Here is a 27,768-nt window from a genome sequence, read left to right as displayed (position 1 = left end):
ATTGTTAATGAGTCATACAGTATCTTTCATTACCTTGCTGATCCAGAAAATGGCTATCTCTTCCGATCAATTACAGTTACTATTTGAGCGACAACAACAGCGTTTCAAAAAGATCCAGTTGAATGTTTTAAACAGTGTACGCACAAGGCTTCTAAATCATCCATTTTTTGGAGATGTGACAGTTGATGAATTAATTTCTCATCTGCATACAGAGCTGGAAAATGACTGCAGAACGTATGGACATGTCGTTGAAAGCCTCCGTGAATCCTTGATGAACGGTCATGTAAACGAAGCAGTAGAAGTCATTCGTGATCCGCCCAGTGGTCCAAAAATGTCCATTTCAAAGACATGCCTTGTTGTGGGTTCAAATCCCATTATCACTGAAACACAATGTACAAACACTGACTTATCCAGATCACAGAAAGAAGATGTCTTAATAAATGATTATGAAGTTATTGCATTACCCGTCCACGAAGAAACAGAAAATGAATCGAGCAGCATAATGAAGACAGTTGCATCAAATGGAGCTCATCATTCCGCGACAAAAGTCCCCGATGAATGTACTTATCGAGGTTCTCTAGTTGTTTTACCAGATATGAGTTATCTTAATGACTCACATGTTCTTAATCAAATATCTAACAAAAGTGAGAAAATACGTCGAATGCATCAAGTGATGATCAAGAACCCAATGAAATTTTGATAGATGCTGATTATTCTAGTGATCCATTATCTACTTATGAGATTTCCAAAAGATCTGATGAAAATATTCTAGAAGAATCAAACGTTAATGACCTCATATCAAGTGTCGCTGGTTTTTACTATCATATCAGTTCTAGTGGACTTTCTACTCAATGCAGGAAATATGTTTTAAATAGGGTCACACTAAATGTAACTTGGGAATATGAGGACCCAGCATTATTTCGCGGGGGAGGATCCAAACTTTGAGTCTTCAAAAAAAGGGGAGATGATATGGTGGAAAAAAAGTCAACTTTCGATGGGCTTACTAATTATGAGTCCTGTTCAGCATTACTTCCGTTTTGATTCAATGTAATGATATGTCAATGTAGTATTTCTTTTCTTTTCTCGTATGGTGTTTTATTCTGTATAATATACGTTATTCATGTATTCAGTTGACATGAATTATGCTCAATATATGAGTTGTAATAACTATTTTTCATACATGTGATTACATCATAATTATTAATCAAAGTGTGTGTACAATCGATATATAAATGAGCGTTTTTTCGACTAAGGTCGTCGTTGTCGTGTTTTTGGATTAATAAAACTTCACTTATACCACTCTATGTGTTCTAACTTTCGCGTCGTAGGAATTGCGGAGGTCCCTCGTTTCCAGTATAAGTGGTAAGCGTTTCCGACATAACAATCAGCGACGACCAAAACAAGACAATCAGCATTCAGACGACAAGCTATAACACCGATCTTTTGAGCTCAATGCCCGAGAGTGGAACAGTTTCTGCTTAAATCGCGGTATAGGGTGAAGAGCTAATGGGTTCGGTGGATCCAGGAAGTGCTTTGTCGTTGGTACTCGATTTTGTGTGTTGTAGCTTTCATCCCTAGAAGCTCAGGCAAATCCTTTGGTGTTCATCATCACCATACTAAAACAACCTTTGTAAGTGCTTAATGCATTGACAAAAACGATTACCACTGGTGCCGTAATTGTCACGTCAATAAATTGTCTATTTGTTGGTGTTTGGATGCTAAGTTGTTTCAATCACCTTATTTGTTTAGCGAAAATCGGCGGTTGAGGTCAAGCGTATCCTGATCTTTTGAGTTAAACCAGCTGGGATCATAACAAGCGTCTAGATTTTCTGACGTCTCTTCCTCGAAATATAGCGACAAAAATATGCAGCGTTTTCTATCATACTTATCGACGTCCTTATAGAAAATAGAAAACATTATTTGACTATTCACAACTGCCATACCGTGACTAGTGGGTGAACGATGGCATAAGAATTCATTTATTCAACAATTAAAACAAGCTCACTTACTGAAAAAAGTACTGCTATGATATCAATTACAACTGTGTGGACAACAATGATAAAAATGAATGTTTTCATACTGTTAGTCATGTACATAGCTAACCAATCGATTTGTCGCTTAAGCGCCCACCACATAAATCTGGTCTGATGTGTCTGTAGACTATCTCTGTTGCATATGACCCGTCAGTTGGAGGACATTATTATCCTTTTGTATTAGTGTGACTCATAATTTTTATTCATTTCGGTAAGACAAGCAATACTGGTCTGTATGTTTGTGCCTATCACTTAATGACTTAGTTCCTTTAATTTTTGTACCAATTGAATTGTTTCTACGTTTAGAAAAACATAAAGTTTAAAGCCAAATTGTCTTTGTTCGGACTATAGCTTTCACATAGACTCTGGGTTGTCAATATCGCGTTTACAGCTCTAGTAGAATATCTGTAGGACAAATTATATCCTACACGTACTTTCATTGGTTAGTCTCTGTTACTATACATTCCGACAACGAGCTTAAAACCTCCGACGAAACAACCGCGGACTAGTTAACAATATGATGATCCTGACTCCATAAAACGAGATTTTTGTACGACCAAACAAGATAAATGGTTCAGCGCAACTCCCTTGACAGCTTATTGTAAGATTACAATCTCCGATAAAGTGGCGGGCAGTAAAAAGTTAAATCATATTGATGCAACATTTTGCCATCCTTAATGGCGGTGTGTAACGATGACCTTTGAATATCGTGTGTAATAGTTTCAAAACAAAGTAACAGTTATTCAAAACAGATGGTGTTAGCGCTAGCTGGTCAGATAGTTTCTGCGTATCGATGAGATATTTTTGTAACTTTTGAAATTCGTTACGGATATTTTCATTTCTTGTTATAAATCATACGAAAGTTGCTAATCCATCAGAGGTGTTATTTTTAATCTAAGCCTTATAAAAAAACAGTTGTCACTTTTAAGGGCGTTTCAATGAAGTAAACTGGCACTAATATGTTTTGATCTAGTTTTTACTTCATGGTGCGTTTTTCCAAACATATTAAGATTGTTTTCCGTAGAAAGAAGGAATAACAACCGTAAAACCAAGGTCTATTGGAGACTGACGATAAAACTCAAATGAAAAACAAATCAACCGTTTGACAACTAAGACAAACCATATTAAAACAGACGAATTCATCAGTCCAACGGATGCTGAAAATATAATTAAAACGGATTTCTGAATTATGTGATTTCTAATTATCTTAAACTTTTGATTGTACTTAGTCCAGAAGCAATGATAGACAGAACTGGTTCCTTTACAAATCCAAGTCGAAGTGTTAGTGTTTCTTTATCAGTAACTTACTATCACCAAATCTATGTTCATGTGAAAAGCCTGATTCATTTTTTTTCGGCTCACCGCCGAGTGAGGAATGTGGTACGACTCACTTTTACTCATTTCACTTCTTGAAGTATGATCGATGTATGTACTCAAAACTTAAGACCTAGGTAACAAAATAATCAAACTTCAAATCCGACACCAAAAAATTGGAGGAGGTCGGTATTGGTGAACTCAGGAACAATTCATCGAAATAGCATGGCTTGGTTATGTGAACGTGGTTACTCTGAATATCTTATTGTTTTTTGTGTTGAATATATTGATCGATTCTCAGCTCAAATGTGTTCTTCAGAAATGCTAGACTTCATACTGCTGATTGTCACAATGGAGCGAGTCAGCGTTGAGAATGATGTGACTTCCACATAAGATCTTGTAAACTAGGTCGTCACATCATGATATATATACAATTTTGAGATTAGGTCTATCATCATAGTAGTGCTAATGCTGAAGCAGATCACAATTCTACAGTGTTATGTGGCAAAAAGGATGCTTGTCAGGACAGTACCATTAACATCAATACAGTTGGCTGTACAAGAGTTTTGGAAATTTGGCACTACTGATGCAATATTTACCAAAGAAACATGATTATCAATAGTTGTAGCACTCGTTCTAGTGGCAGAAGCCGGTATAAGAGTTAAGGGAATGTACATTCTCTTCCCACACCAAATGCGTTCTTCAGAAGTCACAAACTTCATATTATTGGTGCGTGATAGGAGAGCCTTTATAAAGTGTTGTGACGCTTGCAGAGCCAGGTTTCTGAGATATGTTTGAAGCTCCGGGTCCCTGTTCCAAGCGTGAAGCGACTATACTAGAGTGAACCCAACGGCCTGGGTAAAAGTTCGTGGAAAGCCACGCTGCTCTGACTTATGAAGAGAAACTGCAACTCGTCAACCTATTCTTGTTATCCTTCAGGTCTGGAGTTAACTTTCTCACATCAAGCGGTGAATCCCTGAAATTATCTACTATGATAAGTAATATTGGCACCTTCAGTTGATATATTTTATGTCATATACTAATGCACACATTGTTTATCTTGGATTTCAGACAGACTTTAGTAACTCACAAAACGTGTTAATGTCGAATCCTTTTCAACTTTCTAATAACTATCTTGTTTATTGTAATCTTAGTGAAGATGCCACAGATATTCGGAGTTTGATAACGCTTTAACCAGTAACACTTACTATGAATCGTACCCACCAAGTGAAATCGAAAGACGAGCGAGGAGGTTCGAAGATATATTTGATACACTATCAAAATATCGAGGATCGTCTGATCTAGACTGACTAGCGATTGCAGGGGACGTTGAACACGGCGTTCCTACTCGTGATCTGGTGCGGATACATGACCGAGCGCCTTCAGCTAGGTGAGCCCATTCAAAGTAATGCGGTCAGCATCCAATGTTGAACAATTACAGAGCTATTTATTTTGGGGATTTATTTACCGCTACAGTAGGTTTTAGTCGTCTCGTATGTGTCTGTATATGTCCACGCTTGTATTATATTGTCCAGTACCTGTTCATTTTTCACAATATTCATTTTCCATTTGAGCCATATCAAAGCCTGTAATGAGTAATACTTTGAGTTGACAGGTTCGTCTTCTACGATCCGCTTCTCACATTTCTGCCTGTTTGAGTAACGTATTGCCTGGAATGGATTCATTCAGATTGAGTTTGCAAAGGACAGTAGTCTAGATGGTCTGTGTTAGTACTGGTAGTGGCCTCTCAGTTGATTCAACTTTCTTTTGAAAGAGTCGACGAATGGAGCCTTAACCACGTGCTGAGGTAGTGAATTCTACTCGTTGATGATTCGACAGGAAAGTCGATAGTCAAATGACAAGTAATTTGTTCTGGACTTGTGAACTGTTCTGGAGTGTCCTTGTAAATGACCTGTTTTGGAAGACAAGAAAAATGAGGCAATATCAGGTGCAAATTTATCACTAAGCAATTTGAAAACCGTAATCAAATCACCTTCAGTTCTTCGATATGACAGCAGTAATAGGTTTAGCTTGGCCAGTTGAGCGTCATAAGGGAACTTCTCTACCCCGGGAATCAGCTTGGTTGCTGTTCTCTGAAACTTTTCCAAAAGTTCATTGTCTTTTTTTAAGCAGGGGCTAGCTGCTTGTATGCAGTACTCAAGTTTAAGACGTACGAACACTGTATACAAAGTCAAACGCGTTTTAGCGTCGACATGACTAAAAGCCCTATGTATTAGCCATAAAGTTCTAAAACCTTTGGTGGCTATTGCGCGGCAGTTTGCAGTCGTTAAGTCTTGGCTAACTATGAGTCCTATTCCATTGTGTGTCTGCACAACAGGTAGCTCGGAGTTATCCATCGTGTATGTATCAGTACCTTGATGACCGTTATGTATCACAATACACTTGGAAGTATTAATCGGCAACTGCCAGTTTTGAGACCATTCAGATAATTTCTCCGGGTCATTTTGAAGTTCTAAGCTATCGCTATTACTTCGTATCGCTCTTCATATCTTGACATCGTCAGCAAATAGCAAGACCGATGATTATAGGAGACAAGGAAGATCAGTTACATACAACAGGGATAACAATGGCCCCAAAACTGTACCCTGGGGTTCTCCGCTAAGCACAGTTTCCCAGCTGGATAACTTTCAGTTCACCAGTGCTCTTTGTTGGCTCCCAACTAGGAAGTCTTTGATCCACATCAATAGATCGCCTCCAATTCCGACATTTCTTAGCTTATATAACAGCCGATTGTGCAGAACTTTGTCAAAGGCTTTGCTGAAATCAATCTAGGTTATGTCTACAGGTAACTTTTGGTCCTTAAAAGTGCACCAGCTTTCACGAGCGACTAATAAGTTGGTGAGACAAGAACAACCTACTCTAAAAACATGTTGCTTCTTCGAAAGAATCTGGTTCTCATCTAGGTACTTAAACAGCTCCTTCCAAATAATCTTTTCTGTGATTTTAACAACCACATTATTTAGGCTAACGGGTCGGTATTCTCAGGTTCATGTTTCAGACCTGTTTTGAAGACACGGCTTACTTTGGCATTCTTCCAGTCTTTTGGTAAACGACTCTGCGTTACGGATAGATTAAAGCATATACTTAAAGGGTTCGCAACGATGTTAGGTAATTCTTTTATTAACGTACAATGCAATTCATCAGGCCCCTAATTCGTATACGGCTTCTGGCAACCGCCACTATCCAAACGGAGTTAGCGTAATTAAAGCATAATAAGTCAAACAGAGGACTTATATTAGTAGTTCAGTCATCAAAGTTTGATGATAGAATACTACTCACATTTCAAATTGTACGTTACATCGAGTGCACGTGTTATGAGGCTGAACTTTAAGGTAATAGTGGTCTGTGAATCTTCTTGATTGAAAGTTCAAAAATCTTTTTGGAACAGCCTACAAGTGTGGATCCATTGTTTTTACGAACAATGGCTTGGGTCTTTTGAGCCCAGTTGGCAACCAGATAACAGTTTTTGATCTTAAGAAGTAATTGTTTTGAGTATTCCTGATCGATGTCTTTTTAAGAGATGAAGTAGCATCTATTGATATTTCCTCGTTCCACGATGTGCACCACTTGGCGTTGTCTCCTTCAATACCTCTTCTAGTCGCCATTAATGAGGGTAATATGTTATTGAATGTGACCAATGGCTGTTATTAATAGTTGGTGATGCGTCTTTATGCTCACTCTCCACAGGAGCTGTGATATCTGTGTATCCTTTCAAGGGAGTGGTCTTGGCTGTTTCCTTCAGCCCAGATGGAAAGTAAGTTACCATTGTATTCCTACTTATTTTAGGTTCTTGGCTGTTGCAAAAGGTAATAATGTGATGCTTTTCTTCGCACCCTCTCCAAACCGCCAGTTTAATCATTTGGAACTCTATCGCGTGTTTTACGGCTTTACAGATAACGTTACTTGTATTGATTGGTCTCGTGATTCTAGGTAAACCCATAAAAATAATAACCTGTTCAGGTTTTTCATTGCTGGATCAGTCGATTCCACTATCCGGTTATTCTCGGTGTACAATATACCCAAAATATTCGTCTACACACTAGCTGGACACAAAAACCCTATTATGGGGGCATTCATACTTCATAACTTTGTAAATATATTAACAGTCAGCTCTGATGGCGTATTATGTTTCTGGGAGGCAAACGTTTCTCTTGATCAGCTGAAGAGCATTGATGACTCAAAACCTGTCTCATTATTTAGGATCAGCAATAGGTGAGTCTAGTATGAAGTCATATGCTTATGCTTTTTATTCCTTATATGGTTAAATTGTATACGAATAATTTATGGTGTTTGCACGATGTAGAAATAAAAACTTGATTCCTCTTGAGCTAGTTTTTATGGTCAGAAACAAATTGGAAATTCAACAAAATACCTGGACATTCGATAACTTTCGTTCAAATTATCTTCGTAATTTGCTGTAATCAGTGTTACTAGTCCTGAACCTGACTCATTTACGCACTCACCTTTTTTAAAATATAGTCTCAAAATCATTCATGAAATAAATTTGGGATGCTCGTCAGCTGCAAACAAATAGACGGTCAAATAATTTGCACCAACCACCAGTTCGTCTAGCAGTATCTTGCTATATTTTTATTTGCAATTCAGCTGCATCGCAGTTACATAATAGTTGCGATAAAATATTACTGTATATAGTTCTAAAACGCTGAGATATTGAGAGGACTAAAAATAGTAGTGTTCATCGCTGTGTGTGATTGAATAAGACTTAAGTATTTCATTGATCAAAACGTTTATGGTGTTATAACTTCCTGGAACAATTCGTACTGTTCTATAAGATGCCAAAGCTAGTGGTGTCATTGGCATGTTAAGATGCTCTCGGTTTTCAGTCAATGAAAGTATAGGTAGAATACAACCGGGTTTACATCTATCTTCTTCATGACTTTTTGCGATCCCATTTATTTAAACTAAAAACAAGCGAATACTGGCTAAAATCTAGTGGAGAATCCTCCTTTCTGGCTTTTATCCCATCTCTAATTTGCTAAGTATAAGCTCATATACTTTGCTTTTAATCTCACTTCAAGTACCAGTCACTGTGACTAGATGATTACTGAAACTCAAGTATGTCAAGAAGGGCTGGGACCTGCTATCTAATTGTTAAGAGTTAAACACTGTACCCACTAAGTTCCTGCATTCTTGGCGAAAAGCTGTTGTTCAGTCTTTGGAAACATAGTTCTCATAGGTTGGCTAGGGAAGACTATGTTACTGTATGTAATTAGTTTCTATATGGGACCCCCATATGTAGCATACATCAATGATACAAGTTTTTAAGGAATTGGCTAGTGAAGCATGTACAATTATACGTTTTTAAATTTTAAGAGCTCCAACAGTAAAACTAAATATCCATTTCCAGGTGCGTTGATCACCCGAAATAACGCAGAAAAACTAGATGGCTAAGTTTATCGAAAGCCAACTCATACAAATCAAATTCTAATTGCAGTAGCAACAACCTAACAGCTCATAAGTTCAACCGCGTGTGAACTCAGTCAGTCACAACGTAGAACTTAGTACGTACGCATATCGGTTCAAGTTGCCATACCCATTTAATTCAGAGTCGAATTTGTCAGTATAGTAGAGGTGGTGACAGTACGAGTGATGAACCAAATACGAAGGTTATTAAAAGAAAGAAAATGCACTACAGCACAACCAACACAGAAATAAAATGAAATGCCCAGTGACGGTTATGCAAATGAGCAGTTGCCTACGTAAATCGTCAAAAAGATGCTTAGTCGACTCACTAATAATCACTAAATCGAATGTGAAAGTCAACAAACGGATCATCTTATCGTAAATGAAGATGTCGGAAATCGCAACAAGATTATTGAGACAATCCGGGATGGGTGTAGTGCATAAGCTGGCAAAACCACCCTATCAATTTCATACAAACCAGAAAATGAAATAACAAGTAAAAAATCCAAACATCATCTGCAAGCTAAACTTCTAAAACTGAGTGGAACATTATATCGAAAAATGTAGTCGCCATCTTCATCCTCGTCTGCATGAACACTAGTCATCTGTCAAACCCCACAAAGTATCTCCGCTTGTATCAATGCACCTAGATAGTCGTGGGTAAGCGTTCGATTGGAGAAATATTAAAGTATTGGACTTAGTAAATATAAAGAATGTAGAAATTTTGAAAGTCCAATACTCGGTTCAATCAGCAACCAATAAATATATTGGGATCTATCTGATTTGTCAGATAGAAAAATCATAAACAAGGTCAAATATTCAGATAAGAGGGGAAGACGACCAAAATAAATACACAATGACAGGAAAATTGTATACAATGAGCGATCAAGTTAATCATTGACACAAGTTGTTATTCATATGTAATGGAATTCTAGTAGCTCACTTCTATCTGGAATTTATCCTGAAGACTTCGTCTAGGATAATAACTAAAACGTCACAATTAGACTACCCGGCTTAGTGAATGAAACTCGACCAATATGTGAAAATGTACATAGTTATAAAATATACAAAACACCATCTGCACACATTCTTGTTGTCAAAATCATAAGGTAATGAATCATTCATTTTGTATAAGTTTTAATGATGCTACCTAGCTATCTAGCCCCCAAATGCCCTGGTACGGCCGAAAGTGGGGAGAGTCCGCTCTCCCTCTCGAAATGCCCTCACATGGCCACGCGTATATAGCCTCTGCCAGGGAAATCCTACTCACTTCCTTCTTGTGGCGGGGGTGTTGTTTACAAAAATGAGAGGACGAAAAGCGAATGTCCGGCGCTTTAACCGGATTCCAAACCAATGGTGCACATGGGCTCCAGTATTCTGAGGGAACAAATGGCGTATGAACCAATCGTTGGTCACCGGCTACCATGGGACTGCATCTCCTCACGATGCTCCACTGCCTTGTGGATCAAACCTTCAGGTCGAAGGCTCGGGGTGTGGCCCCCTAAGAAAACCACCTGCTTCGGTCTGGGCACCCGGGCAGTATCACAGCCCTCACACATCGAATGAGACTTGTGTGGTGCATATGTATCTGGTGCCTCCTTGTACCAATATCTGTGTGTTAAAATAAATAAATAATCTAGCTGATCTGATGTTGGTGAGTAAAGTGACATTCAAATACATGAACCTCTGGTTGATAGTTAGGAGTTTAAATCAAAGTGGAAAGTTAACTTAAAATTGCTCTATTCTTGCTCCTTTTTTAAGAGGCATCACTTTCAGTGATTGTTTATTGGTATTATTATCATCAGAAAAGTTATTTTGTGTTTAAGGGTATCCAGGCGCTTAATAAATCCTTGAATAAGGTTACTGAAACTAATTCAAAATCATTTTAGTTACGCGTAACACCGTTCATCTTGAATTTATTCAATTTTCCTATCTGTTTTCAGATACCGTTATACAAACTCTAACGAAGTGCAAATCAACGATCCCGTTAGTGCAGTGGCATTTCATAAAGATTTAAAAATGCTTGCAACTGGGTTTGAATCAGGGTTACTTTTACTACATACATTTCCAGACTTCATAATAATCAGTGAAGTAAAGTAAGATGTTACATTTTTTTAATCTATTATATATTTTATTTTTTAAACAGTAAGAACACAGGTTTACAGAATAAAGTGAATTCATTCTATTTCACGGCTTAAATAAGTGTTCAAAAAGAAATAAAATCATAATAATAAGAATAGGATACAAATTATGTGTACACTTTCTATTTTTGAAGAATTTATTTGAATTCAATGTACAATGTATTATATTGGTGATAGAAATTCATTTCTTTTTCATTCGCAGTCTGTTCACTAACAGTATAAGCAGTCTAACGATTAACCGTAATGGTGATTGGATTGGTGCAGGTTCAGAGCTATTCGGACAAATTGCTGTTTGGGAATGGAGATCGCAATCCTGCTACCTACGCGCTGATTCCCATTCTAAGGAAATGACTAGTTTGGCGTACTCTCCTGATGGTTTACATTTGGTAACTGGGGGTTATGATAACAAAGTGAAAGTTTGGCGTATATCTGGTGGCAGGTGTGTTGTAACCTTTACTGAGCACACAGCTGGTGTTACTGGAGTTGCATTCCCAGCTCAAAATTCCAAAGTCGTTTTGTCAGCCAGTTTGGATGGGACCGTTCGCGCTCATGATTTGATTCGGTATGTTTTTAGTCGTCTTCTAATACATATAGGGTTGAGGGAAATAGTTGATTAACATTTGTTCTTTGCTTTCCGAAATATACTTGTAAGCAAAGTAGTTTGTTTATTTACTAGGTAATTTGATTTGCATCGTTACTAGGTAACTAAAGAATTCATATTAGTGTCCGACACTAGTCGAAACACAAAATAATTGTAAGCCATATTTTTCTGCATCTAACTGAACTTATAACGGTCTACAGTTGTTATAAGTGATACATAGATTTTAAGAGATTATCACTTTGACCACTGAAGTACTCGTTTCTGTACATCGTCATATGATAACGGTTTCCAGACTGCGAATTATTACCTAAAATGGAAGGCTAAGGTTTTTCGAGCTTACATTACGATTACATTCAATATAACTATGAAAATTGTTTTCCAGGTACTTTCAGTTTGATAAAAATATAAATTAATACCAACCAAAATCCAATCTAACCAGTTTGATTACAGTTTTCGCCCTTACTGAGATTAACTCATTGGTCATCTAGTCGCTAAGTAAGTGTATGTAAAGCATCGCCTAGAAATTCTGAGATACGGAATTTATTTTTACTGTTAGTGTAGATGTAGAGATCATCATTAGTTATCCTTCAGCATATGTGTTGCATTGTTATCAAGTGTATGTTATTTATTATTAGCTTCTGTGTAATATTAATTTTTGATGATGATTTGAGTCAGTCAATTTATGTACTTCTCGAAAAATCCCAAGTCAGGCATATCCCTTCTTAAGTTGCAGTAAACCATTAGACCAAGTGTGTCAGAATAAAGTTTTACAGTCCAATTAACTAAAAACTTCTCAGAGAAATGTAAGACATTTGTGAGGCTATTTGTCTGCTGATTATTATTTATTTATTTATTTGGACACATGAATATTGGTACAAGAGAGTGCCAATATATATGCGCCACACAAAACAATGAGAATGCGAAGAGAAATAGGAAACAAAACCTAAGGAGCGCAAAAGAAAAAGAGAACAATAACGAAGAGATTGGTGTAAGGTAGTGTGGTAGTAACGAGGGAACGGAAAGGTACAATCAGAAGAAATCTTTCAGTTAAAGAAGTTGCGGCCACTTTTTATGAAGTAAAAGAAGGTTACGGCACGATCGCCACTAGCTTCTATTCTGAGCCATATCTGATAACGTCTCTAGCCACTGTGTTGCACCATCTCTCGGACCACAGTTAGGGAGTCGAGAAGGACCAACACAAGCTAGTCCTTTGTAGCTTTCTTTCATGCCACGACACCATGTCATACACTGACCACCTCTCCGCTTTTTCCAACCAGTCCCGGCGACGGCAAATAATGCACGACGTGGAATTCTCAGGGACGACATTCGTAGTACATGTCCAAGCCACTGGAGTCGATGTTTCAAGATGGCGACCCCAATTGCATTATCGTCACTGCGCCCGAACACACGATGCCGAACCTCTGCATTACTAACATGGTGTTGCCACTTGATGTCAACAATCCTTCGGAAACAACGATGATCAAACACAGAGAGTCGTCTAACATCCTCAACTCGGAGAGGCCAGGTTTCACAAGCATAGAGCAAAACTGCTCTCACCGACGCGTTGTAGATCCGACCTTTTACAGCCAGACTAACATCACGAAGGCGCCAAAGGTGGCCCAGATTGGCATAAGCCGCTCTGGCTTTCACTATACGTGCATTGATCTCATCACTCACATCCCCACCAGCACCTATGCAGCTACCCAGATACACGAACTTCTCGACTACTTCTATCTGCTCACCACCTAGAGTGAGTACGGGATTAGAATCCTGCCAGACTTGTAGAAGTTCTTTGCACTTCGAAGGTGCAAAGCACATACCGTACCTATGGACATTGATTGCCAACTGATTAAGTGCGGATTTCATGGCTTAGGCATTATCGCACAGTAAGACAATATCGTCCGCGTACTCAAGGTCGAGAAGTCTTTCTCCAGGCAACAGATCCACACCGCCATTACTTACATCCATCAGAGCTGTTTCCAGAATGTCATCGATGGCAAAGTTGAAGAGGAGTGGTGAGATTGGGCAACCCTGCCTAACTCCACTGCTCGAATGGAACAATGGAAAGAGGTGGTTGTATGCCCTCACTCTGCCTGAGGTGTTTGTATATAGGGCTTTTAGGATGTTATTAAACTTCTCAGGCACACCCTTCTTCAATAGACAATCCCAGAGAACAGTCCTGTCCAACGAATCGAAGGCAGCCTTGATGTCAAGAAACACTACGATTGTTGGCCTTTGATAAGTATGGCGGTGTTCTAACATTTGGCGGAGGGTGAAGATATGATCAATGCATCCTCGACCAGAACAAAAACCAGCCTGCTCCTTGCGAGTCAATCTTTCTCGAGTTTTGAACAACCTACGAAGTATGACGGAAGCCAATAGCTTGGACGCAATCGGAAGTAGACTTATCCCCCGATAGTTGTTACAGAAAAGATGTGAACCCTTTTTAAAGATAGGAACAACTATCGACTCATTCCATGATGTTGGAACACTCTCTAGCTCCCAAACCTTTGTAAACAACGTCGTCAATTCCTTAGTCAAAAAGTCACCACCATCTTTAAAAAGAGCCGGAGGTAAGTCATCTGGGCCAGGTGATTTGTAACGCTTCAAGAGTTGGAGTTCCTTGCGGACTTCCTCCTCGTTTGGTGGATCAGTCGTCACCGGCCATGGAGGGCAGGACAGTCTGATCGATGTTGCCGGAGCAGCAGGCCAGTTGAACTGCCCTTCGAAAAATTCTGCCCATCGTCCAAGACGTCGATGGATGTTAGTGATTGGCATCCCATCATCCTCGCAGATTGTTTCACTCACACCAGACTTCTTGCTGCCAGTTGCTCGGATGAGCTGGAAGAGCTTCCGGTAGTTACTGCTGATTATATCCGTTATTGTAATATAGAGAAGTATTCAATGTTAATAAGAACAACTTTTAATCATGATTTCATTGTTATACAAAAATGAAGATAAGTTTTTATACTTATACTCAGAATGGCAACGCTGTTCCTAAGGCGTGAAGTGGAGTGTTTAGTTTGTGCAAGTTTACGCATACTGTGTTTAGTTTCGATATTAATATTTAGGTTAATCAAGAAGAATTGCTCCCAATCTCTTTTGTTGCACAAACTTTAGTTTTATTTTAACGTTTATTGTAACAAACAAGGTTCTAAGATTTTACTATCGATGAATATATTTTTCTAACCGAATGTTACCTATCCTTTTAAATTAATGTTTTAGAATTTCCACAAGAAGTTGATAATAATTATTTTGGTATACCAGTCTAGAGTTATAGAAAATACTTTGATATTTATTCAGTATTTCGTCAGTCTTTGCAAGTAATAGATGCATGAAGTTTACATGTCATTTTTCGGATTTTAAGCATAATGATATAAGAATACAAGTGATACAAGCCCCGTTCACGCAGCGTTTGTTTTGATTTAAATAGAGATTTGATCTTTCTACTGCTAATACGGTTGTTACAGTTCGTGATCTAGTAAGTAGTCAGTCACATTTCCTATTTAATAGCCAAGTACTGATGAATATTCAGTCGATTATGAAGTGTTTCATAATCTATTATGGATCTCAAGGATCTAGCCAGATATTTGAATTATAATTGGCGATTTCTTTAGATTTCGAAACTAAACGAACGAAAATACTCTATAAAAGTTCATTCAAACTTTGTGTGTTATTTCAAGGAATAAAAGCTTTTTATTCTGTACCAGAGCTTGTTATTCTCTGAGTGTATTTGTTTTTTGTCATTATTGTGTCTAAAGCTACAGGAATTTCCGTACATTCACTGTGCCTACTCGTCGCGTTCAGTTCTCGTCGTTGGCTGTTGATACGCGTGGCTCTCTTGTTGCTGCTGGAGGTCTGGATACTTTTGAAGCTTATGTATGGTCAGTTAAGACGGGTCAGCTGTTGACTACCTTAACAGGGCATACTTCTCCCATTAGTGCACTAGCATTTAATCCTTCCATTTCTGGTATTGATATCGAATTGGCTACTGTTAGTTGGGATTGTACGCTTCGATTATGGGATGTTACAGGCAATTCGACTGATGAAAATAATTTATCTAGTATGGGTCTTACAAAAGAGGTTGTTAATTTTTCATGTGATGGTGAGTTACTTACTTCTTAACTTTTCGAACAATATATTTAGGTTCTTAATGTAGCTCATCTAATTTGACGATAATGTGAATTTATGAAAAGTTACCTCTACACACACGAAATTATGAAGTCAAGAAGCAACTATCGATTTGCATTTAATTGGTGGTTGTTTATTTGACTTATGGCCAAGTGGATATAAGTTGTCATTAGGTGATGAATATACTTTACAAAACATTGTTGAATACGAGTCGTTCTAGTATTCATGTTGCTTCATGTGGTCGTCCAGACCTCATGAATTATATATAAATAAGATCTCGCCACATACAAAAGGAATTTTATGCTTTTTACAAATTATGCCATTTGTAATGCAGGCTGAATACTCATCTTTTTATTAACAAATGCGTATCTCACAGGTTATTGACATGTCTTTCTTCATGGCTGTAATTTTATCTGTAAAGTTGGAAGACGTTTAGGTTGTCGGTATTTGAATATCATTGTGTTCAAAAAATTGCTTGTTTGATGGAAACGCTAAGGAATTAATGGTAATTTTCTTCGGATAATCCTAGGTATAATTGGTTAATATGTCTATGCGATTGGGAAGCGGTTAAACTGTTCCAAATCGATTCACTTATCGACTTTTGTTGTGAATTGTGTAGGGGAGTAGAAACTTTGTTATAATCCGTGATATAAACGTGGAAAATTATTTTTAAAAAGTCTCAAATTTGTTTCCTTTGGTTCCCATTTTTTGCAGTTACTGTCGGTATCGGTATTTTTGATCCTTTACATGTTCTCACGTTTATTAGTTGGTGTATAATGTAACACTTAGGTCGATAAACATAGGTGTTTATTTCCACCTTACTTCTCGTTGTTTTGATGTGATTTCCACGATAATCTGTCAACGTCGGTATTATCTTCAATATTGTTTGTAGAGAACATCCTACCATCAAAATGCTATAGTTTCTTGTTTGTCCATTACTAATTAGCTGTAATGACAAACGGTTGACAAAATAGATCCTTTTCTTTCAACTTTTCTTTGTAACTGGATTCACAAAAATATTCTGTTGTAGATATTCGTTTTTCACTATTGAAGGAAAGCTAATGGTTGTAATGGGTAATCTTGAAGAGAAATTTTAAACTATGATCCAGTCAAATCTGTTAGATGAAACGTTTAAAGATCAGTCAAAGTCGGAAAATATCTTTTTTATGAGAGATTGCGTTGAGTATGATGAAAGTAAAATGGTTAGACTGCATTATTTCCTCATAACAATCCCACTATCAACACATTTCATTGTGATGAAAACTAAAGCATATGTTTGCAGAGGTCTAATTGGTTTGTCATTACAAGAATTCATACACCTAGATAAAGGTATATATTAAGTAAATAGGTTATTACTCTACTCAACAACCTTTTAGTCGGTGCCCAGAAGAAGCCCATCATATCATGTGTTTAAACTCCTGTCAGTCATTCTTTGTGAACTTTATGTAGAGTTAGGGCTTATAATCACTGCCTTCTTTATTCTTTAGTTAGGTTTTGAGAAAACTTCACCACTAAAGGAGATTTAAAAAATTTAGTGGGTCTAATTTGTCTAATTACAGAAGGCTTTATTTTAGGCACTGGAATATATACTACTTTTGAGTAGATCAAGTGAATTCACAAAAATTACATACATTTGTTTGTTAACTATGCCGCATATTTCGCATTTCAGTTTTACACAGACAAGACTATTTTATCTTTGTAAATGCCAGAAAGTTATTGTGCACAGTTCAAATATTTTTAGAATAAATGGTATAAATGGTTGTTAGTACCATACAACTAATGGCAAATGCAGCAGTACTTATAGCTATATTGTGCTAGATTTTGTATACTTTGGATGATAATCAAAACTGTTATCATGAGTATTTAGTCCAGCACCATATGCAAAACTAAGTCGATGCTGATCATCGTGAACTTTCATGAATCCGCTAAAGTTCTGATTATCATCCCGGAGCTTGTTCACATATGCTCCACATCTTTTTCATTGTAAAAATTGGGAACTCAAGTTCGGAAGTTCTAACTAGGTTATAGTTGCATAAATATCATTCTAAATAAAGGCGAATAAGGTTAGTACATACCTAAAGTCCATGAACCAGTGTCATGCTTTGCCGCATAATTATACTCCCATGCCACTGGAAAAACGATAAATTCGAACACCAACTGTCAAAAGCCCCATGCACTGAGCAACCAACCTCCAGTAAAACGAATGTATTTATCAGCTGTACAAAATATATGATGCACCATATGCTACATGTAATACAATACAATTGTGGTGTATGCTAATTATGCTGGTAGACATAATTAGCATGTAGCAGCAATCGAAAATGGAATACACACATGCACAAGATTGAATTAAAGAGAATGGGGAAACAGAGAGCAATTCGAATAACAACAGAATTGGAAGAGTCATGAAGTATTTAAAGGAAAAATAAAGGGAGATGTGCAAATAATTTATTTAATGTGTGATTTTCATGTTTTACAAGGAGATTGTGTAATTTTGCATTAAACAGTAAATTAGTTTTTCCCACCGAGTCTTCTATCACTACACATTTGGTGCCGTTGTCTATCAAGATGCGGAATAATGTTACTTTTTCAATGTTTCGTGTAACGTATTTTCACTTACAAATTCATACTTAATTTAGATACGACTATGGAAATCTAAAAGCGAAGTGATTTATTCACTTTATTGGTTAGTGGTTCTCAGGGATGAAAGCGTAGAATATATCTGCAATGTAAATCATTTCAATATAGAACTTAACGTAACTGATTTATGAATTGTAAGAATCGTATTTCCCAGTGAATATTCTAATGCCACAGGTAGTATTTTGTCTGTACACCCTACTATTTATAGTCAACTATTTAGTTGTATTTAGTTTCGTTTTGCAGTTTGATTTTCTTCAGTAGCAATAATTATTTCAAGATTGATCATCATATTATATTTAGAAAGTCCTTATTGTTTTTTTTTGTATTGAATTGTAGCTTTATACGTTGTATATCGAGCTGATGGTAAGCAGCTGGCTATTTCCCTTTTAAATGGAAATATAGTTTTCTATGACCCTAATGAAGGGGTTGAAATGGGAACCATAGATGGTCATCGGGATCTTGGGGTAGCACAGACTGGTGAGGAAGACTTAGTTACTCCACGTAGAGCAGCCGAATCTAAGTATGTTTATTATAGTGTATCAAACATAGTTTTATAAATGCTTTTTTAAAACCCGAGCATCGTCAGAAGCTCTGAAAATATCTATCATAAAATTATATATCAGTATCACAAAGCTAACAAAAAAATAAAAATCATCAAATAATGATTCTTCAAATAAATAGGAACTCATTATTTTCGATTAAATTTATAGTTAACATCAATCTGTGACGTAAATTATCTTCAAAAATATACTTAATTAGCCATAACTAATGCTTTAGTTTGTCTGTTTGACTATACACACTTAAATATTTTTATTACATATTCTTGTCCATAGGAAATTCCAAACTATAGCTTATTCTGTCGACGGTGAACATTTAATAGCAGGTGGAGATTCAAAATACATATGTCTCTATTCTGTTCCTGATAAATTATTAATTAAACGATTTGAAGTCACATGTAATCTTTCACTAGCTGGAGTTCAAGAGATACATGATCGACGTAACTATTTACATCGTTTCAGTATGGAAACAATGAACGCCAAAGAAGCACAACGTCCTAGTTTGCGAATCCCATCAAGCATTAAGGGTGAAGATCGTAGTCGTCGCCAGTGGAGACCTGAAGTGAGAGTTTCTGCAGTTGAATTTTCACCTACAGGTACATTGACAGATTTTTGTTGGTCCCAATTTTCAACTTTTTGATTATTTATCAATAGTTATATGTTTTATAAAATATATATCACATCTATAATCAGTCTAATCCTTAACTTATATCGTTCTACGCTTTATATCCACAGGTGATTCATTCGCAACTGCCACTACAGAAGGTATTCTTGTATATTCCTTACCATCTGCTGGAACAGGATATGGCATAAGTAGTATTTTTGGTGCTTCAAGCTGTAGTGATAGTGGTTGGTTGTTTGATACATTAGGTATTGATGAACAAACCACTCCATCAAACGCTCGTAGTACACTCGTTCAAGGTAGACATGCAGAGGCGTTGGACATGGCTATTCGGTTGCAATCGCATGAACTTGTTGAGGAAGTCATTGAATCAATTCCCGTTGACCAAAGTAAACATTACTTAGATCATTTTACATATATATATATTTTTACCTGTCAGCATTAAATCTCTTCATTACTTGCATGATCTAGCTATTGAATTTACTTGATCAAATCGGTCATAAGTTTTTAAATTTTCAGATTTATTCCTAATAATCTCATGGTACATAATATTAAAAAGATTTGCTGGTATTTAATTGTGGTTAGACTAACCGTATTTCTAAATGTCATCATGGTCAGTGATTCAGTTCTCTATCCTTCAATGACTTTATGTTCAGTTTTTCTATTGCAACTGTAACTCATATGAGAATAGATAGCTGTCGCATTGTCTTGTACTCATTTTTTCTATTTCGTACAGTTTATACTGAAAACGATCTTAGTTGTAGTAAATTCGAGTAAGATGTAAACAGTTAAGACAATCAGCATAGTCAAAGGGCTGTCGTTATCACTTTTGAGTATTATTATTTAATAGTATTTATGCTATTTTTAAGTCTAAGTAACTGAATAATTCCATTCATCAGTACGTAAGTGGGCAGTATATGCCCTTGAATAACGGGAGGTGAGATATTATTGTGGAAATTTCATCTTATTTGATTTAGACCTCGACATTATTTATGATTGGGTAAGCATCCTTGGGTGACATTTCTTTCGTCCCATAAAAGCAGTTAAGTTTTATGTAATTTATATTTCGGTTTCCTGTGATAAAGCTAGACTTTGTTAACAGTTAGTGATATAAACAGCCTCAGTTGATGATGTTAACTACTGCACGTTTTCATAAATAATGAGATTATTTTCAGAGTTCTTGCAAACGAAAAAGGACCTAACAGCTGTTCATATTCGTCTTACTGTATGATCATGCCCAAGCCATGCAATCCGCACTTAATCAGTTGGCAATCAATGTCCATAGGTACGGTATGTGCTTTGCACCTTCGAAGTGCAAAGAACTTCTACAAGACTGGCAGGATTCTAATCCTGTACTCACCCTAGGTGGTGAGCAGATAGAAGTAGTCGAGAAGTTCGTGTATCTGGGTAGCTGCATAAGTGCTGGTGGGGGTGTGAGTGATGAGATCAATGCACGTATAGTGAAAGCCAGAGCGGCTTATGCCAATCTGGGCCACCTTTGGCGCCTTCGTGATGTTAGTCTGGCTGTAAAAGGTCGGATCTACAACGCGTCGGTGAGAGCAGTTTTGCTCTATGCTTGTGAAACCTGGCCTCTCCGAGTTGAGGATGTTAGACGACTCTCTGTGTTTGATCATCGTTGTTTCCGAAGGATTGTTGACATCAAGTGGCAACACCATGTTAGTAATGCAGAGGTTCGGCATCGTGTGTTCGGGCGCAGTGACGATAATGCAATTGGGGTCGCCATCTTGAAACATCGACTCCAGTGGCTTGGACATGTACTACGAATGTCGTCCCTGAGAATTCCACGTCGTGCATTATTTGCCGTCGCCGGGACTGGTTGGAAAAAGCGGAGAGGTGGTCAGATTTCTTTCTTTTGACGACTTGTAGGAAATAAACCGTTCTATTCTATTCGAGTTGGTTATTTAAGATATTTAGCTACTTTATACATGGAATACCTTCTGATGATGAACTGCTGGAAAGTGTTTTCTTGGTAATGTCCTTCAGCCTATTGGACAATTTTTGATTGTGGAAATAGGTTGCACATACAGTCATCGGATTTGTGAAAAAGTCTTTGCAATGAGTAAATATAGATTAAGTCTTTGTAGTTGAAACTTGATATTTGGTAGTGATCAATTACTGAAGGGAAATCTGGTGTCTCTTAAACAATCTATTATTTCATAGGTTTAATTTTCACACTGCTGATATATTTTTCATGAATTCTTTCTTCAAGGCTGTCTACACTTTGAATTTTCGTTATGTTTTAGTTGACTTTTTAGCCCGTCAACTCCCTATCAATCAAATTGCACATTATCTCATCTCTTTTCTTGCTCGTCAGTTGAGTGGCCGATCACGTCATGTTGAGTTATATGTTCGCTGGACACATTCTATACTCCGTTCTCATGCGTTGAACTTGCGAAGAATAGCTGCTAATTCAGCTTTATCTGAATGTACGAATTCTAAGGAGTCAAGAAATCTTCCGAATAACGAATCAATAGACAACAAAAAGGAACTTTGTAATCCAGGTTTTTTAACTTTACAAGGTGAATGGGCAACTTGCCAAGCAAACTTAGTTCGCTTACAGGCTAGTCTGAATCATGTGAAGTCTAATATAATCAAACAGTGAGTTATTTTATCGATTGATCCAGATAGTCTTTCCATTCTCTAAATATTATTATCATTCTTTTAACATTTTGTTAATCTTCTTACAATTAAGTTGGTGTGTTTTATTTATCGCTTCATTTAAACCTAGGCTGGTGAATTAAATATTTTTACAAGTGAATACTCACGAACATTTTCACACAGTTAACCGTCAGTCATGTGTTGTGTGTTTCTTGGAAGTTCTGTTTTGTTGCTTAAACGAGGTTAAGTGGTTGAGTTTCAACAGCAACATAGTTGGAGTGCGAGCTACACATGATCAATTAGCTATATCTACTGGTATTATATACTTAATTGTGTGTATATTTATATATTATTTTGATCTATTTTGGGGTGTATCGTATTCGTGTTATTACTTGCGTCGTTCGATTCATGGTTTCCAGTAGCAAGGACCCAAGATGGTCAACTATATTCCACAAGTGTAAAAGGGTTCTACTAGAACTATTCCATCACTGGTTTACTATTAATCCTTACCATTAAGATAAAGCCTATGAATACATTAACATTTTTATGTGGTTCCCAGTCGTTCGACATTTCATATATATATATATATATATATATATATATATATATATATATATATATATATATATATATATAATACTCTCATTTTAATTCTTTTAATTTGGTCTTTGGTTATTTCAGTATGAATTCGTTGTTTTAATTTCCTTTTTACTTAGTTTGATTTAGATTTTTTTCCTAACTAATTTGTTAAATCTCTATATCATTTTCTTCACTCATTGTTTTTTTAAAACTTCACATCAACTGATTAAGTGTTGAGGGCAATGATTTGTTATAACTTATGGCATGTGTGCCCTGTTAATGTATAACGTAATGATACCGCCAATTAGAGAGCAGTGAGTTATCGATCGGACCAGTGACGCGTAAAACCCATGAGAGCAGTCTAGAGTCCTTATTGGTCCTACTTCCTGCCTAACCCATCCAGTTAAGTCCAGAACACCAATCTCAGCCTCTGCGATATGAATAATTTATTTCAAGCATACTGGGTTTATATACCAACCAGACAGACCACATCGTAACATAAAATAGGAAAGAACATTCGTACAAGTTTTAGCCAAAGTGGCTGTGAGTGTAGGAGGTAGTAATTATCAGATAGGGCATAATTCAAAAATGGTAAATCGTATAATAATAGTTCACAGGTCAAAATAAAGCTCATAATAAGAGGGACATGAATATGAATAGTTTAGTTATTTAACAATTATTTGATAAAAATATACTCATAGTATTGGTCCATAAATGGATCCCAAACGTTACCATTCATTATGCTTATCGGGACATAACACAATTAACAGTATAACTTTAATGATAATGCTATTAATTTCACTATCTTAATTATACTTCTTCGTAAGAGATAGAATAATTTACTCATTTTGAACTTTATTTGGCCATTGTTAATGCTGCATAACTGAAATGTGTTGTGTATTCATAAGACGGTAGATGTTAATAAACTTTTATGTCATTCATAAACTTCACTAAAAATAAAGTTACGATTATTTCATCAGTTTATCAGTTGATTATATTCTTGATTACACTTCTCAATCATGAATGTTATTAGAGTAAGTTATAACCTTAAAGAAGTGTTTTTTATTTTCTAATAAAAATGATTATTCGTTTACTAGATTTCTCTATCTAAATGATATTTTGTATATGTGTACCCCTTCTTTTATTTCTTATATCCAACGGGTTGTTTTCGAAGCTAATTTAGTTACAATCAATTCAGTTTTTCCACCCTTTACTTTTCCTCTATTTTCTAGTCTTCACTTCTTTGTGGTTTTTTCTCTTGTTTCTCTAATTAATTTGATAAAGAATGACAGATTATTTTGATTAAAAAAGCTACTGGAGTCAATTCTGTTGTTAATCAGATAAATAAATAAAATTAACTAACGATTATCTATCATTTCTGTCTTACATTTTCTAATGATTTTGCTGCTATTGTTATCATTGTTGTGTGAATAGATTGACGTAAGTCAACATTGTTTCTGTTATTCCTACCTCTTTTCTTTCGTCTTTTTAAATTCTTTTGTGTGGTGAAGTGTTTACGCTGTAAATTATGTTGCATTTGTTGAAAGAGGAAAAATATAGTGTTTGTTGTCAGTTTTTTGTTACCATAGTATCAAGTTAGTGTTTTCCTCGCCCGTTGATCTATTGTGCTTGTGACTTGAGATACAGAGATAAGTTTTTTTTAAAGATGAAAGTCTATAGAAGTAACTAATAATTTTTAATAACATCATACTGTTTCTTATTCATATTAATCAATTCTTTACCAGTGTTGTATAACAAAGGTTGAATAGATGATTCAAGTTCTGGGAACAAATCATGACAATGTAGATCTTTGTGGATGAACTATAATGAGTTATAGCGACTTCGACCGTTTTCCATTGGTGTAGTGTTTTATCCTAAAACTTGTTTAGGTAAGCTTACTAACTAGGTACTAATGCACAACACTTAAGGTGCTGTATTGAATACTTTAAAAAAGAAATATGTCATACCTAAAACTGCAACCATTAGGTGTGATAACGAATCATCTACCTAATAAGGTGGAGCTGCGAATGAAACTGTAGCCACTAAAATCCAACAAAACACGCAACACAAGATTAAAATGATTTTCCAGTCTGAGAATCGGGTAGATAAGTATGACTAACCGGCTATTTTTGTTTTCTGCAATAAAGTCATTGTTATACTCTTCATTATCAACAGTCTTCATAATGAATGTGATATCCATCGATGTGAACATTCTAACAGTTACTTCAAAATTACTGCCTATTGTTATACTTCTGATTTTGTTCGGAATGAGTACAAAATTAGCTCAAAAATCTAGCCAACTTACGTGCCGGTTATCACTATGTCGATTTTCTCTTCTCTTCTCTCAAGTTGTTGAAACGAAGTCACGCACAATTGAGGACCTTAATAGGAGGAGATCGTGTACTTACTGTTAAAACCTTATAAAGTGCATTATCATGTCGACATACATACTGATAGATGGTTTTTAGTTAAGATTTATCAACGCTCCTAGCAATGCTGCATCTGTAAGGGTTTACAGATTTTAAAAAAATTTTAAAATCTTAGTTATTTCCTCAATCTCTGTTCTTGGTACTATCATTTTTTTCACGCTCCGTTTTTATCACAAAAGTCTTCACATTTTCCAGTGCCCTAATGTAACACGATTTTGTAATAACTGTTGAAGTTCTTACAAGCGCGATAAAGCCTGTATGTTGTGAGAATAATCAAACTCTTAAAATGTTCATGTTTCCATGCTCAAAACATAATTCGGATTAATAAAATTTTTTTAAAGTTTGTTATTATTTCAATTCTTACACTCATAAATCTGCTAATTTTCACATTTTTTTCCAGTTGCGAAAATGTGGACAATTTGTGGAATTATTACGAAAGTTTATTCAAATTGTATCACGAAAAGGATGATAATAATGTACAGAGTGAAAATATCATGGAATATAGTTCGAGCTAATTAGTTTCATATTGTACTTATTCACTCCTACATTATGAAAAGTGCGTGTATTTATAATTAATATAACTCGATTTATTGACAATATAATCACATCTTTGTTCGTAGATTATCCATTTATCGTGAATTGTATCTTCAAAACATACTCATAATCAAAATGTTTGTAAATACAAGTTCTTTCAGAAGTGTTCATGGTTGTTATCAATAGTCGGAACTAATCAAAAACATTACTCTATACATAATCCCTAAAAAACGTGTAGATATCTGAATCATATCGTACAATGATAATAAGACTTTCTAAAATCCTAAACAAAACTACCTGTTTTACGTTCTCCACTAGGAACAATGGAAGCCCCAGGCTTAAATATCACGCAGATTCAGAATAGCTGGGTCAAAGTGTCGTAAAATAGCTGTATGCAAACTACCGTTTGTTAATTCAATGGGATAATTACAGGTCAGAAGTAGCCAGTCTTTGTGTAATAGTAATACCAAGACAATAAACTTGGGACTTCTTGTGTTACAGTTTTCTGAACCAATAGTCAAACTAGTCATTTGGTGAATGTGTAAATATTGAAGGATGATTAGCATCCTAGTTTTGAAGGAAATTTTTATATTATGACAGCAATTCAGCAACTTGACTGAATCCACAAAATGTATGTAACTTGCTACTTTAACGTGATTTTGGAGAAATTTCTAAGTAACACTTGGCGCATTTACAATTAAATTAGTTTTATGTTTCGATATATTTTAGAATTGCGATAGATACGTTAGTTACCCTGATTAAAGTGATTTACTTATTTACTTACGCCTGTTACTCCTAATGGAGCATGGGCCGCCGACCAGCATTCTCCAACTCACTCTGTCCTCCGCCTTCTTTTCTAGTTCCATCCAATTCTTGTTCATTTTTCTCATGTCTATCTCCGTTTCACGGCGTAATGTGTTCTTTGGTCTTCCTCTTTTCCTTTGGCCTTGAGGACTCCATCTGAGGGCTTGTCTCGTGACGCAGTTGGGTGCTTTCCTCAATGTGTGTCCTATCCACTTCCAGTGCTTCTTAATTTCTCCCCCCGCGGAAGGACTTCAGGCGGAGTTGATTTAGGTGACTGCAGGTGCTTAATTTTAGTTACAGTCGTTATTTCCAAAGGCTTCGATAAGAAAATGAAATAATACACGGAAATTTGTCTTGATAAGAAACTTGTACTGCTTTTTCTTTTATCCTGGGTCCCATACTAGGGCGAAACGGCTGTCCAGTGCTTCTAAGTTTTCACTTGTGGTCTAGCTTACATCGACTCATGAATTCAACTAATAATTCACTACAATCTCCACAAAACTTCATTCTAGTAAAATTTAAATAAAGTGAAAACAAGATTTTGTGGAATAACATGAATTCATTATATTTCAAGGCTTCTCATCAGTTGCGAGTACCCTAAATTTATATTAGTGATATTATTATAGGAAGTTTTACATACCGTAATCAACGAAGTTGAGTTCTAAATAAAATAAGAAACACGAAGAGGAAACGACATATTTAACTTTACATTTAAGCTTTATTAGTATTTATATGCTGAAGATGAGGGATAGAAGTGGATTCATGAATGATAATTAAAAGACAATGAGTGAAATTAAATTGTTAGCAAGAAGTGATAATCGAGGCACCCGGCCGACATAAAATTAAAGCTAACGTCTTGAGTGAATATGAGTGGGATTTTTTAAGTTATAAAGTACAATAAAGAGCAGGTAGCTAGAAAATAATATAACTATCTTACCATGGTAATGAGTTCACTACAAGTTTTTCTGTGCACAAATTTAAATCGAAAGTGCTTCATGGCAGTTGCCTTCAAAGCGGTTTTTGCTGCTTGTTAATTATCTTGGGCGGTTTTGTGATGTACACTCTCCATTAAATGTATAGTAATTGCATTTGTGAATCTTTTCAGGTATAAATTACGTAGAATATATTTAGAATACCTTGTAGATGGTCTTTTTTCCAGTCTTTCCTATGTACTCGTAATTGTAAATTTATAAAATATTTGGTGACCCCAGGAAGTCACTGACCCACTTTTAATTGGTTTAATGAACATCTGGTGTTTACGCTGAAAATAATCGAGCTGCAAGGAGACTTCCCTCCGATAACACTGTAATCCTTTCTTT

General features: G+C 36.2%; 1 protein-coding gene across 3 annotated transcripts; it reads left to right on the top strand.

The window, feature by feature from the left end:
- The first annotated feature begins 6,629 nt into the window (after positions 1–6,629).
- PWP2_1 (U3 snoRNP protein) lies at positions 6,630–26,521 on the top strand. Of its 3 annotated transcripts, XM_051216121.1 has the most exons (14): positions 6,630–6,700; positions 6,735–6,847; positions 6,887–6,981; positions 7,023–7,122; positions 7,155–7,298; positions 7,329–7,580; positions 10,736–10,888; positions 11,136–11,495; positions 15,296–15,639; positions 18,642–18,825; positions 19,139–19,458; positions 19,598–19,873; positions 21,749–22,103; positions 25,512–26,521. In XM_051216121.1, exons 1-14 carry the CDS (start codon positions 6,683–6,685, stop codon positions 25,624–25,626), a joined length of 2,829 nt encoding a protein of 942 aa, XP_051066675.1. In that variant the 5' UTR covers positions 6,630–6,682; the 3' UTR covers positions 25,627–26,521. The 3 variants fall into 3 exon arrangements, with proteins under 3 accessions (XP_051066675.1, XP_051066676.1, XP_051066677.1); XM_051216123.1 differs by having other exon boundaries at positions 6,630–6,847; positions 7,155–7,580; positions 25,512–25,813; XM_051216122.1 differs by lacking the exons at positions 6,630–6,700; positions 6,735–6,847; positions 6,887–6,981; ... (7 more) ...; positions 21,749–22,103; positions 25,512–26,521 and adding an exon at positions 8,162–9,901 and having other exon boundaries at positions 11,136–12,529.
- The last annotated feature ends 1,247 nt before the right edge of the window (positions 26,522–27,768 follow it).

This window comes from Schistosoma haematobium, chromosome 4 (assembly GCF_000699445.3).
Source record: "Schistosoma haematobium chromosome 4, whole genome shotgun sequence".
Taxonomy (NCBI): Eukaryota; Metazoa; Platyhelminthes; class Trematoda; order Strigeidida; family Schistosomatidae; genus Schistosoma; species Schistosoma haematobium.
Note: the sequence above shows the minus strand (reverse complement) of the source record. Positions and strands in the feature narration are given on the sequence as shown.